Source organism: Mangifera indica, chromosome 14, assembly GCF_011075055.1.
Source record: "Mangifera indica cultivar Alphonso chromosome 14, CATAS_Mindica_2.1, whole genome shotgun sequence".
NCBI lineage: Eukaryota > Viridiplantae > Streptophyta > Magnoliopsida > Sapindales > Anacardiaceae > Mangifera > Mangifera indica.
In genome coordinates, this window is record NC_058150.1 from 3990908 (window position 1) to 4006517 (window position 15610).

Genomic DNA, 15610 nt, shown 5'->3' on the forward strand with positions numbered 1-15610 from the left:
TGGATCATGGGTGTGTATTTGGTCTTAGAGACTTAAAAGGGTGGTAATTGTCATTTTATCAAACCTTGACATGGTCATTTGACCTTAATTTAATTAATTTTCATTCTTTTCCCACAAATTTAAGTTGTAATTCAATTTTTAATTTGCTAGTGGGTTGCATCAGATTTCGGCCGTCCGAAATCCAACCACCACCACTTCAGTATTGACATTTGGCTCCAGCCACCTGCCACTAATCGTTATTACAAAGGTTAAAAGACAAAAAAGGAAAGAGCAAAGAAGCATCCTCACTTATTCTTATTCCTATATATATACGCAGGGGCGCTCTCTGTCTTTCACAGATTCATATTGAAATAAATTAATTAGGTTCATTTGTTAGGAAAGATATGGAAGACATATCCATTGGATCTGATCCTCGTTTATATTTTCAAGTATGTGTGTTCATTTTCTCATTTATACATAATTATTTCTCCCTGATGTGTGTGTAATTTATGTACGTAGGTGGGAAAGGTAAAAATCAGTGAGGGAATGAAGTGTTTGTAAGCTTTAGTTCATTGGTTCAAGGACAACTTGAGCCTTGAAAATGGTGGAATCTTTCATGAAGCCATGATCTACCTTCAATCTCTTCAACGACAAATACAAGTAACTCTTATAGAACAAATGTTATATGGTCATTCATTGTTAATAACTGAAACATTTTATCTGAACTGACGTAGCTTTTTCCATTAAATATGTGAAGGAAATTGAATTTGGAGCACAACAGGGAAGAGCGCCTGGATCTTTCAAACTACGACCTGGACAAGTTCTTTACCGCTACTCTTCATCTATGTTCTCTCTTAATTATACATATAATAATAATGTTTTAGTGAAAATGTTTTTAAATAATTATACAATTTAGTATTATGTCTATTGCCTCAATTTAACAAAAATAAAAATTGACTTGGTCAGGTTAAATAAAATAAATAAATAATATTTAGCAATTTGTATTTTATTGTTTATTAGGTGTAGATTTGTTTGTATTATAACAGAGAATCACTCAAGTAAGAGAACAAAGTGTCAACTTCGAACTGACACTAAATCAAAATATTGATATGGTGATGAATAAAAAAGAAAATATATCATCATGTTCTAAGCGAGAAACGTGGTCAGATGTTTGGAATCACTTCACAAAGTATGAAAACAAAGATAAGAAGATCAAAGCTCTATGTGAACACTGTAAGAAAGATTTTGATGGATCAAACAAGAGTGAAACAATATATCTTAGAAATCATATAAGAAGTTGTTTGAAAAATCCAAATAGAGTAACTAATAAAGCGAAAGAGATAGTTGTGGTTGATCGAGAGTTGAATGATTCTAATTTAGTGCAAAAGATGATTAAAGATGGGTTGAATGGAGTAAAAGATGATATACTTGAGGCTTATAAACGAGAGAAAAATAAGTTGTATAGATATTTAAAAGTACTTTCACGTCATTTTAATGTATCAATTGGAAGGTTGGCGCACGATGTTCCTCCTGCTTGGTATGTGATGATTTGGTTTATTGATAATAATAGGAAATTGAAAAATTGGATTATTCATTTATTTGAGGATGATCTTATTAATGGACATTTCCTGATGTGGTTGCTTCAAGATTGGAACATAGACAAAAGAATTTTATCTATATTTGATTCGTTTGATGGTCTGTTAGATGATGCGTGGTTTCAACTTACCTCTTTGCTTAATGAAAGAGCTTCACACCGTTTCATGGGGACCTTTGATGCAAATTTTTTCTCAAGGGATTTTTTGTTGGAAGCAAGAAGTGTGTTGTGGGAAAGTGATATTATGGCCAAAGTGGGGAAACTTAGAGATTACTACATGACATCACCAAACAAATATAAGTTTGAATTTGTTGTAGAGAAAGTTGAGTCCATGGGTAAAAAGGTAACTTGGGAAAATTTTGCCCTTTATGTTCCTGAGGAATTCGATCTGGTTGATTGGGCAATGAGATATAAAGAAGTATTTTGTGAATTGGAACATATAGATCCTGATTTCAAATCAATCATTTTTGATTGGGAGGATGCAGCTTTCCTGCACAACATTTGCACACTGTTAATAGATCTGGAAAATGATTTTTGGGAAGGGAAATGTTCTGGATTTAAATTGGCAAATGGGTTTTTCCCTAAAGTTTATCAATCATTTTTTAAAATGCGACAATTAAAGAATACTGAATATCAGTACTTCTGCCTTGTTGCATTACTTTGGAGAGAAATTTTTGATCAATATAGCAACAACTTCAAGTTGGTATTAGTAATCACAGTGATTCTGGATCCAAGATTTAAACAGGATGATGTACAACTTTTCTACAGAGAAATTTATGATGATGAGGCAGACTTGCACTTCAATCAAATCATGGGTGATGTTACAAATAGTTGCAATGAATATGCAAAGGATCTCAACAATTCTCCACAGCATTCAGATGAGGTCGCTTCTTCAAAATCAGAATTCCACCGTTATTTGATGGATCCCAAGGTTTCTTCATGTGAAGAGTTTGATATACTGGAGTGGTGGCGTCTTAATTCTCCAACTTATCCAACACTGGCTATGATAGCTCGTGATTTTTTATCTATTCCTTTTGCTTATATCAGAGATATTTTCGATCGTTTGGAGGAGGAAGTTCCTAATATTTTTAACTTTCATTGTTTGGATGCTGACTTAAAAATGTGCTTTGGGATGTACAAAAGCTTGGTTGAATGAGATTGAAAGTCTGTAATAAAGTTGTTTAAATAAAAATACGTGAACACTGTTACGTGTATATATATTTTTATATATAATTAAAGTATATAAATGATGTATTATCATATAATTGAGTGTTATTTTATCTTTAATTTAAAAACATTCAATTACATAATAACAAACATATGTGTATTTAAACTATATATTAAAATTATGTATACATAATTTTATTAAAATATATGTTTCATTTTTCCCATTTATTAAATTTCCCTTTCAATAGAATAATCACGAAATTAATATTAAAACAAGGGATCAATATTTTATATAAAAAATAAATACATAAAAATTATTTCTTTTAGAAATAAATTAAAATTACTAAAAGATAAAACACCAGAAAATATTTTAAAAAATAAAATTAAAAAATATAAGTTAATCACCATAAAAATTGATTTCAGAAAAACAAAGAAATCATATCAATTGTGAAACAAATGATCGAATTGCTCTAGTTGTCATTTTATGACTAATTAACAATTGAATCAGTTAAGTCCCATACGGCTTATATAGTTAAATAATATAAATATTATAAGGATTTTTTTTTTCGAAGTCACAAATAAAAATATGTTTGACCAATTGCAAAATGAAGAAAAATAGTTTAATATGTATTTTTTTATAGAATCTCTGCTTTTGATTGATTTAAATTAAGTTTTAAATTATATAAACATATTATACCGACAATCTTCAAAACAAACAGGAAAATTAAATAAATAAATATACGGAAAAAAGATTATAGTTTTACTTTACTATTTGAATTAATATTTAAAATATTTTTTATTTAATTATTAAATATAAATTCCAAAAATATTTTTTTAAAAAATATAGTTTAGTTTGGTGGAAAACACACCTAAAAAAAAAATTTCTTGAACACAGATTAAATAAAAATTATACCATCTTCTTAATTTTTGGGATTGGGTGAAAGCAATCCAACTATTGAAACAAAAATTTCTCTTCCTTGTATCGAGTAAGGCCATTAATCTTAGTAAGATTGATTGAATTAACTAGTTCAATTTAAGTAAATGATAAAAGATATAAGTCAATTTTATTTCCTTTACGGTATTTTCATGTAAAGTCTAATATACCCTTTATAAAAAAGAATATGAGAAACTATGATATGTATAATACAAAAATGAAGTCTAATGATAGGTAAAGAAACCTCAACTAATGATGAATCAAAATGAAGAAACTGAATCAACGAAGCTTCTCTAGGTTTGTCGGTATTTTTTGTCAAATCGGCTCTAGACAAAGCTTCCATCATGCTATTTGGCTTTGTCCGAAGCTGAATCTACAGAAAACAAAGTCGATTCACGTCGTTTGGAGATGATTTGTGAAGACTCTTTATTTTCGTGCTCCATAACATTAGGGCTTCATTGGGAGTCATTGTTGAAGGTAGAGGGAAAATGATAGGATGAAAACCGGTTTCAATTGGAGTTTGGCTATTGGAGAAGGAAGAGGAAAAAAGTAAATCTTAATAAGAGAAAAATGTAAATTTTCAAACTTTTGAATGAGACAAATTGTTATTTTTTTTAAACTAAGAAGAAAAAATAAAATGTAATTTTATTTATTTTAATATTAATAATAAAATAACAATTTTATCCTTACAACTAATTAAGAAATTTAATAACAATCTTATTCAATTTCATAAAGAACTTATAAAAAAAATAACATATATTTGTTAATGATTCCAAGGAAAACAAGTCTCGTCATCGTCTTCAAGGCATGGACCATTTTCTCTTATATTCCAAATACAATGCCTGCAAATATCTCTCATCTGAATGAAGATATCAAACCACTCATCACCCCCTTGCCATCTGAAATGACAATAAAATCGTGTTCCCCCCAAAACACTTAACTGAAAATGAAAAGAGAATTCAGCCGAATGAGAAATCACATGTGCACCAAGATCATCATCAGCGGATTTACAATGAAAAGCCAAGTCCAATTTACTTTGCAAATCATTCACTATAGTAACATTTACCTTGGGAAGAAAACTAAACGACTTACTTATTACCGCCATATTTGATATCATTAATAGTTTCAATAAGAAAATCATAATTGGTTTTGACCTCATACTCATACTCAATTTTTAAAAATTAAAAATTTTTTACCTCTAAATTTTTGTATAATAATTATTAATATTTATAAGTTACTAAAGTGATAGATATACGTTACAATTATTTTGATTTTATCTTTATTTATATGTTTTTAGAAAGTAATTATGAATAGTATTATAATCATACACTTACCTTAATCGTTTTAATGAAAATAAATGCTATTAAATTTTTATTTAGTAGAAATAACAACTTTTTTTTCCTTGTTTGTTTTACATTTGTAATTGTAAATGCGTAATTGTTATTTAAATTAAGATAATAAGAATTACATTCAATACTTATACAAATAAAAGATGGTATAAATTCACTGCATATTATTGAAATATAAGTGGGAACCAAAATTACTACTTATTTCATTCTTATCTTTTAAAATTTGTTGAACAGTTCAAGAGTAGGCCGTGAGTCCAGGACCAAATAAGATCAAAATGGGTTTTGAGTATGCATTAAGACAATGGTTAGTTTGTAGATTTTCCTTTTGGGTAAGAAAGCGTGGTAGTCAAAAGTTTGTTTTGAAAATATAGTTAAAAAAAATTAAATTTATATTTCTTTTATATATAAAACCCTTCTATTATCATTCAAGATATTTCTTATAGATAAATAGGGATGTTTAAAATTATACAATATTCAAACTGAAGTGATTTTAGAATAAAAAATTGAACTAAAAAATAGGTTATTTGAAAAATTGATTCAGATACTGTTTAAAAAATATAAAAAAATCAATTTTTTGATTCAGTTATTAATTTGTCTAATTTTCAAAAATAATTAACCAAATCGAATTGGTTTTAAAAAATTTGAATAAATTCGGTTAATTAAAAATTGAGTTCAATAAATTAGTATTTTCAATTCGATTCAAAATTGGTTGATTATTAAATTTGTTCATGATTTTTTTAAACTGAAAATTTAATTTAGTTCAAAAATTGATAAACCAATTCAGTTAACCAATTTTGAACATCTTAGGAGGTAAGTTTTATATAATATGCTAAAACACTTATATTATATAAGTGGACATGTTATGTGAATCAATTAATTTATCGCGTCATTATATATCCATTCTCTTATTCTTTACCAGGTAAGGGTCCATCTAATTCATTAATATTTCTTATTAATTAATATATTTAAAATTTTTGAATAGAATATATATTTTTAGAATGTTGGCTCTTTAGAACAACGTGTGTTCAAAATGTTGAAATATAAAATATTTCTTGAACATCAAATTCAATAATAACTTAATAATATTTTATTCAACTTCGTAGAGAACTTTGTGAAAAACATTCATCGACTATTTTTATTCCAAGGATAACAAAACTTTTTAGGGGAAGTTCGGTTTCAAGTTTTTAAGATTAATTTAGTAATCTATCTTTTATCTTTTTGTTTGATTTATCAATAATAAAATATTACAATAATCTTCTATTATCAATACTGACGTGACATGTAATATAAATAGTAATCTGATTACCACCTTTACCTTAGATATTTAAAGATTACTAAAGTAATCTTGATTTTATTATAATTATATTATTATTTATTAATTTTTTGAGACAAAAATAAATTATTTTTTTATTAATATGATAAATAATATAAAAATATTTAAAACAATTATATTCAAGGGTATTTAAGTAAAATAATTTATTAGTAATATTTTATTACCTTTAACCAAACACAATAATTATTTATAACTATCAAATTTTATCAAACATAATAATAATTTATACCCATTAATCTTCTAAGTAATCTATTTTCAAGGTAATCTTTCTATTTTGGTAATAAAACATTATCTAAATCAAACACCCCCTTAAAGTCTTCAACGCATAGACCAGTTTCTCTTATCTCCCAGACACAATGCCTACAAGCATCCGTGATTTGAATAAATATATCAAACGACTCGGAACGCTTCTGCCATCCGAAATGACAATAAAATCAAGTTCCCCCAAAAAATTTTACCTGAAAATGAAAAGAGTATTTACCCAAATAAGGCAACACATGTGCACCAAGATCATCATCAGTAGATTTACAATGAAGAGTCAAGTTCGCTTTACTTCGCAAATCATTTACTATAGTAACATTTACCTTCTCAGGGATGCTAAATGATTCACTTATTATCACTATATTTGATATTATTAATAGTTTCAGTAAGAAAATCATAATAGCTTTGTTGAGGGTACTCATTCTCAACTTTTATTTATCAAGAACAACTTTTGATCTCTGGTTTTCATATGGTAGGTATTTATATTAGTATGTTCCTGAAATGACAACTGTAAGACCAAAGATTTAAAAACCGGATCGGACCGGACGGTTGGACCGGCCGGACCGTGAACCGGCACTGTAGCCGACTGTTATTAAGCTCAGAACCGTTTTAGGATTAAAATCGAATTGGACCGCGGTCGAACCTCCGATTCGCATCTGAACCGCGGTTCAACCCGGTTAATGCGGTCCACTGGTTCAAAAGGGATTTGCTGTACACGCAGACTCAGTTTATATAAAACTTTCCTCCTGTTACTTGCAGTGCTCGCAGACGCAAAGGGATTTGCTGTAGCCGACGACTTGCTCCGACGTCACAAGTTGAAACGGTCGCCGATTCATCTGTTGTCGACGACCGTTTAAAGACGCCTGTCAACGACGACGAAGCTGCCGAGGGCTGTTGGTTTGTAGGCTCACAAGACAGTAGCTTCACGGCTATATTGCAACCTTTCACGGCGACTTCTCAGTCTCAGACGGCGGCCGACGATGACGAGTTCCGTTGTTGTTGTGACCGGCGACTTCTCAGGCAACGACGGGAAGCTAGTGTGTTTCCTTCCAATGCTTTGAAACAGTATTAAAAAGTATTTACATATATAAACCATGCTTGATTGAAACAGTATATATTGAAAGTTTGGAATGCCTGGAAAAAAGTTTATTTTTTGAATGCCTGGAAAGTTTTGGAATGCCTGGAAAATAACAATTCTTAATTTGAAAATATATAAATTAGTAAATATTAATTGATTTATTATTAATTTGTAATTTTATGTTACGAATTTGTAATTTTATTATGTATCTATATTGAATGTTTGGATTGAATGTATTTGGATTGTGTAAAACATATGTAATTAGTAATTAAATATAATTTTTTAGGTTTTTACATAAAACCGGTCCAACCGGTCCAAACGGTTCAACCGTTCCGATCGAAACCGATACTTAAAACGGTTTTTATTCCGGTTCGGTTTTGAAAACCTTATATAAGACAATTATTTTTATATATATTTAGAAAGTAAATATAAATATTATTATAATTATAAACATACCTTAATCTTTTCAATCATATCAAATGTTATTAATTAATCTTTTTTCTAGTAAAAATTGCAACTTTTTTCCTTTTGTGTTTTATGTTCGTCATTACAAATATGTAATCACTGCAAAAATTGCTTTTTTCAAGTCAGATGATGAAGATTGCATTCAATACTCATAAAACTAAAAGATACTATAAATTTATTGTGTATTATTTAGATATACATAGAAACCAAAATTATTACTTATTTCATTCTTATCCTTTCATATTTTTTAAATAGTTCAAGATCAAACTCTAAAGTAATTCTGCATAGAGTGATTAAGTTTTATGATTTTTTTATAAGTTTAATCTTGGAATATCATTACAAATGATTTAACACGTTTACTTATATATATATATATACACACACACACGTTTACTTCTTTGGTTTCGTGCTATGTGGAAGATTAACTCAACTGAATTTGACGAACTCAGATTTACTTTGATTTCGTGAATCAATAAGTTTCATGGTCAATATTGCAAATATTTAAAGTAATTCAAAAATATTTTATTCAATTACATAGAGAATTCGAAATTTAAAAAAACATACATTCATTAATGATTCCAAGGAAAACATTGCTTTTCAAGGCATGGACCAGTTTCTCTTATATTCCAGATACAATGACTGCAAGCATCCCTGGTTTGAAGGAAGACATCAAACCACTCATCATCCCCCTGCCATCTAAAATGACAATAAAATCGAGTTACCCCTATAAACCTCATCTTAAAATGAAACGAAAATTCAGCTAAATAAGAGAGCACATGTGCACCAAGATCATCATCAGCAGATTTACAATGAAGACTCAAGTCCAATTGGCTTTGCAAATTATTCACTATAGTAACATTCACCTGTGCAGGAAATTTAAACGACTTACTTATTATTGTCATATTTGATATTATTAATAGCTTCAATAAGAAAATCAGAATTGCTTTGTTGAGGATACTCATACTCAACTTTTATATATCAAGAACTTTTGACCTCTAGATTCTTGTATAATGGGCATTTATATTGATAAGTTGCTAAAGTAACGCATGTAAAAATGTACGTTACAATTAGTTTAATTTTTTTTACTTTTATATTTCTAGAAAAGTAAATATAATTAGTAATATAATTATACATATACCTTAATCTTTTTAAAATAAACAGAAAAGTTATTAAGGTTTTATTTAGTAAAAATAACCACTTTTTCCTTATGTAGAAATCATAATTATTACTTGTTTCATTCTTATCCTTTAAAATTTTTTGAACGGTTCAGAGCCACTGGCAGTTGCAGGCCTGAGTCCAAGACCAAATAAGATAAAATGGGCTTCCAGTTGCATTAAGACCATTGTCAGCCTTCAGATTTTCCTTCAAAATTTTTGAACATTTCGAGAGCCAACAGCAATTGCAGGCCTGAGTCGAAGACCAAATAAGATAAAAATGGGCTTCAAGTTGCATTAAGACCATTGTTACCGTGCAGCTCGAACTCACCGCCACAAAGTTAAGAGACTTGCGCTTCATCGACTGGTTAGAAGTCTTTAGATTTATCTCTAGATTTTATTTTTGGGTTTAAGGTTTCAACGTCACGTTAGCCGGGCGAAAGAGACACGCCCACTGTGGAGTTCGGACCCCCCACCACAAGGTTAAGAAGCTTGCGCTCTACCGGCTGCGATAGCCGGGCCATTTGTCCTCCCCCAGACAACGACTTTTTATATGGTTAATAAAACTTATATTCCCTTGAAGTTGTTTCTTGAATCCACCTAACCACACGTTTGACTGCAAGTTAGGCAAACAGGAAGGAGCATTGCTGTAGTCTAGCCAGGGTATATAAAATGGCTGTTTAATCATAATTAACAATTACAAATGTTAAATGATTTGATTAAGTAAATAAATGTCTTGCTCAATATTTTTTCATTTTAAGGTTAATTGACTATTTTTTACAGGAACTTTTATCTAATAATATTTTTCTACGTGTTAATTCAACCAATCATTTAAAATAATATTAGTCCATTGATAAATTTTTACGCGTTAATTTTAAAAGATTTAAATATTTATTTATTATTTAATTTTATATGATAGAATAACTAGATAATAAATGGTAATTTGAATTTTTAAAATTTAACATATAAATATTTAAATTTTTTAAAAATCAAACCTTAAACCCTTAGGTGTTAAGTATTTGACCTTTGTCAATGCATGAAATTGGACGGGAATTAGTGTGTTGGCCTTTATTGAAGTGGTGACAGATGGTGCGCTTCTAAAAAAATGGCCTAAAATAAACTTTTAAATTGTCACTTAATATTATAATAATAATAAAAAAATAATTTGTATTATAATAATAATAATTTATTAAAATTTTAATTTTAATTAAAAATAAAATAATATTTAATTACATAATAAATATTATTATTTTTATATAAAATTATATATATTATCTATATATATAATTTTATTATTAATAAAAATTTATAATTATTTTAACAAAAGTTTCACTGTTGACTGAGAGAGGGTCACTCTGTTGACTTTTATTGGAGGAAAAAAACAATACATATATTGATTACACACGACAGCAAATTAATGTGCTTCGTGATAAAAATATATAATTATTTTAGGTAATTGATTAATCAATTAGTCAAGTTATGTAGCATAAATAGATACATCCATGTTTCATTGGTAGAATAATGGTAGGTAGGTAGGCCCTATTAAACAAAATATTTGATTTCATTTTTATATAATATTTGATTTGATTTTTGTAAATTTTTTTTTTTAACCCTCCCACCAACTATTTGGACAACCATCTCCAACAAACTTTTACCTCTGTCTTTGACTGATTTCTCTATTTGAGACTGAATTGATGTTACTCTAGTTTATTTTTAGTAGCTTTTCTCCCTTCCGACTCAACCTAATGAGACATTTTGTTTTTTATCATCGTGCATTGTCCTATTTCCTTTTATTATTGTAAAATGTTCCTTCTTCTCTAATAAATATCACATTGAGGTCAAGCGGTGCTATAATGAAAATGAAAATCCTATCCTACATGAACTTAAAAGATTCATCAAAGTGCACTTAAACTTTTCAATGATGCTATTCTGTTAACTCTATGACTACAAAAACAATAAAGATTTTGCTTTAGAAATACACTGCATAAGCAGTAATGAATCAGGATCAAAATTAAAAATCAATAGCCACTTACATCAAGAACTTCTAAATAAATGGGTCAGCATATCAAGATCCCAACATCACAGAATTCAAACCAAACAAAATTTTAAATTTGAAAATACATGTACCATATAAGCAGAAAAATTTTATTTCAAAACAAAATATGTCAATATTACATTATTCAAACAATAATTCAGAGTCAATACCCCTTAAATTCAATCAATAATACAAAATCAATTTGAAATCCCAAATGAGAGAACAAGCCTAATAGTGTATGTAGACAAAACAATTTGAAGATTTTGGACTGAATTTTTATGAAAATGATCAATTTTGTTGTGGAAATTATTAGAGATATCAATCGACGTCGTTGACACTTGTCAATCATTGTTGGAAGTCATCACCAATGCTATCGTCGAAGAGCAAAAGAAGTTTTATCTGGTGGAGTTGAACTTGAAGATGGGATGTTGGTGTAGGCATGGTTGTTCATGGTGGGGGAAGGAAGAGCCGATGAAAGGGTGGCTGTACATGGTGGTGGTTTAAGAAAAAGTCTTGACATTTTCTTTTTTTAAACTCAAAATATAACACCCAGACATGATACTAGTTTATCTCTAGTAGCTTCTCTTCCTTTTGACGCGGTCTAGATTAAGTATTTCATTTTCCATCATTGTGCATTATCTTATTTTCTTTTGTTATCGTGAAACATTCTTTCTTCTCTAACAAATATTACATTGAGATCAAACAATTCTTGTTGTGATTTCTTCATCAGCAACACAACAAACTCTTTACCTATTGTATATAGTTTATTTTGACCATCCTCTCATAAGAATGAAACCCTTTGTTTCACAATTATTTTTTCATCAAAACAGACACAACTACAAATGTTCAATGATGCTATGACTTATTTGAAGACAACTTTAGCAATATTGCCTCTTGAAAATCCATCCCTTGGTTTTCATTGTCGGTAGCCACTATTCCTAGCACTACATTTCTTGAAAATTTAAAAAAGTTTAAGGTTGTTTTTAAAATTTTTAAATTGTAACATGTCTTTTAATAGTTTCAAAAATAAAAATTAAGCTCCCGAACAACTGACCGAAACATAATATTTTATAGTTGGTTAAAATTTTAATAATTGTTAAGAGTGTAATTGATAAATTTTTAAACTTGAAAAAATATATTTATAATTTAACATTTATATTAAATGTGTTAATGATTGTTATGCAAATAAAATAAAATAACATAACAATCATTCACAGTATAACCAAATAGATACACTAATATATGTGGATCATGGGTGTGTATTTGGTCTTCCAGACATAAAAGGGTGGTAATTGTCATTTTATCAAACCTTGACACAGTCATTTAATTAATTTTCATTCTTTCCGCACAAATTTAAGTTTTAATTCAATTTTAAATTTGCTAGTGGGTTGCATCAGATTTCGGCCGTCCGAAATCCAACCACCTGCCAGTCCACTATTGAGATTTGGCTCCAGCCACCTGCCACTAACCCTTATAACAAAGGTTAAAAGACAAAAAAGGAAAAGCGAAGAAGCATCCCTCACTTACTCTTCTTCCTATATATACACGCAAGGGCGCTTTCCGTCTTTCACTGATTCATATTGAAATAAATTAATTTAGGTTCATGTGAAGGGAAAGAGATGGAAGCAATATCTATTGGATCTGATCCTCGTTTTTATTTTCAAGTATGTATTTGTTAATTTTCTCATTCATACATAATTATATATCTCTCTGATGTATGTGTAATTTATGTATGCAGGTGGGAAAGATAAAAATCAGTGAGGGAATGAAGTGTTTGCAAGATTTAGTTTATTGGTGTAAGGATCACTTGAGCTCTGAAAATGATGGAATCCTTCATGAAGCCATGACTTACTTTCAATCTCTTCAACGACAAATACAAGTAAACCTTATAAAATTAATGTTATATGGGCTTTCATTGTTAATAGCTGGAACTTTTTATTTGAACTGACATAGTTTTTTCCATTAAATATGTGAAGAAAATTGAATTTGGAGCACAACAAGGAAGAGCGCCCGAATCTTTCGATCTAAAGCGTGGACAGGTTCTTTACTGCTACTCTTCATTTATGTTCTCTCTTAATTATACATATAATAATAATGTTTTAGTGAAAATGTTTTTAAATAATTATATAATTTAGTATTATATCTATTGCCTCAATTTAACAAAAACAAAAATTGACTTGGTCAGGTTAAATAAAATAAATAAATAATATTTAGTAATTTTTATTTTATTGTTTATTAGGTGTAGATTTGTTTGTATTGTAACAGGGAATCACTCAAGTAAGAGAACAAAATGTCAACTTTGAGCCGACTTTAAATCAAGAGATTGATATGGTGAAGAATAAAAAAGGGAACAAATCATCATGTTCTAAGCAAAAAACATGGTCAGATGTTTGGAACCACTTCACAAAGTATGAAAACAAAGATAAAATGATTAGAGCTTTATGTCAACACTGTAAGAAAGATTTTAATGGATTAAGCAACAAAAGAATAACACATCTCAGAAATCATATAAGAAGTTGTTTGAAAAATCTAAATAGAGTAGCTAATAAAGCGAAAGAGATAGTTGTGGTTGATCAAGAGTTGAATGATTCTAATTCAATGCAAAAGATGATTAAGGATTGGTTTAACAAAATAAAAGATGATACACTTGAGATTTATAAAAAAGGGAAAAATAAGTTGTATAGATATTTAGATGTACTTCCGCGTCATTTTAATGTATCAATTAGAAGGTTGCTGCTTGATGTTCCTGTTTGGTATGTGATGATTTGGTTTATTGATAATAATTGGCAATTGGAAAATTGGATTATTCATTTAGAAGAGGATAATTTTACTATTGAGAGACGCATTAATGAACATCTCCTGATGGGGTTGCTCCAAGATTGGAACATAGACAAAAGAATTTTGTCTATAGTTGATCAGTGTCATTGTCTGTCAAATGATACGAAGCTTCAGCTTACCAATTCGCTTAATGAAAGAGTTTCACACCGTTTCATGGGGACCTTTGATGCATTTATTTTCTCAAGTAACTATTTTTTTGAAGTAGGAAGTGTGTTGTGGGAAAGTGATATTATGGTCAAAGTGGGGAAACTTAGAGGCTACTACATGACATCATCAAACAAATATAAGTTTGAATTTGTGGTAAACAAAGTTGAGTCCATGGGTAAAAAGGTAACTTCAAAAAATTTTGCCGATTATGTTCCTAGGAAATTCGATCTGGTTGATTGGGCAATGAGATATAAAGAAGTATTTTGTGAATTGGAACATATAGATCCTGATTTCAAATCTATCAATTTTGATTGGGAGGATGCAGCTTTCCTGCACAACATTTGCACACTGTTAAGAGATGTGGAATATGATTTTTTGAAACTGAAATGTTCTGAAATTAAATTGGTAAATGAGTATTTCCCTATGGTTTATAAATCATTTTTAAAAATGCTTCAATTAAAGAATACTGAATATCAGTACTTCTACCTTGTTGCATTACTTTGGAGAGAAATTTTTGATCAATATAGCAACAACTTCAAGTTGGTAATAGTAATCACAGTGATTCTGGATCCAAGATTTAAACAGGATGATGTACAACATTTCTACAAAGAAATTTATGATGATGAGGCAGACTTGCACTTCAATCAAATCATAGGTGATGTTACAAATATTTACAATGAATATGCAAAGGATCTCAACAATTCTCCACAGCATTCAGATGAGGTCGCTTCTTCAAAATCAGAATTCCTCCGTTATCTGACGGATTTCAAGGTTCCTCCATGTGAAGAGTTTGATATACTGGAGTGGTGGCGTCTTAATTCTCCAACTTATCCGATACTGGCTATGATGGCTCGTGATTTCTTATCTATTCCTTTAATTTATAGTGAAGATATTTTTTATCCTTGGGAGGCTGAAGATACTAATATTTTTAGCGTTCCTTGTTTGGATGCAGACTTAAAATGTGCTTTGAGATGTACAAAAGCTTGGTTGAATACGTTTGAAAGTCTGTAATGAAGTTGTTTAAATAAAAATATATGAGTAGTGTAATACGTATACATTTCTGATACGTAATTTAAATATATAGATGATGCATTATCATATAATTACGTGTTATTTTATCTTTAATTTAAAATCATTCAATTACATAATAACAAACATATGTGTATCAAAATTATGTACACATAATTTTATTAAAATATATGTTTCATTTTTCCTATTTATTAAATTTCCCTTTCAATAGGATAATCATGAAATTAATAATGAAACAAGGGATCAA

General features: G+C 29.1%; 2 protein-coding genes across 3 annotated transcripts in view; both read left to right on the forward strand.

The window, feature by feature from the left end:
- Positions 1–320: 320 nt before the first annotated feature.
- Positions 321–15610, forward strand: part of LOC123195904 (zinc finger BED domain-containing protein RICESLEEPER 1-like) — a 28223-nt gene continuing 12933 nt past the window's right edge. Inside the window, exons 1-3 of one of the 2 annotated variants that reach the window (XR_006497540.1) lie at positions 321–428; positions 499–639; positions 737–869. The gene's annotated coding sequence lies outside the window, so the exon portion shown is untranslated. Of the gene's footprint in view, positions 429–498; positions 640–736; positions 870–15610 lie in introns of those variants that run through there. The other variant, XM_044609771.1, reaches the window with a different exon arrangement.
- LOC123195903 (zinc finger BED domain-containing protein RICESLEEPER 1-like) lies at positions 12912–15413 on the forward strand. Its single transcript, XM_044609769.1, has 3 exons — positions 12912–13013; positions 13088–13228; positions 13326–15413. The coding sequence occupies exon 3, from the start codon at positions 13678–13680 to the stop codon at positions 15343–15345; it is 1668 nt and encodes a 555-aa protein (XP_044465704.1). The 5' UTR covers positions 12912–13013; positions 13088–13228; positions 13326–13677; the 3' UTR covers positions 15346–15413.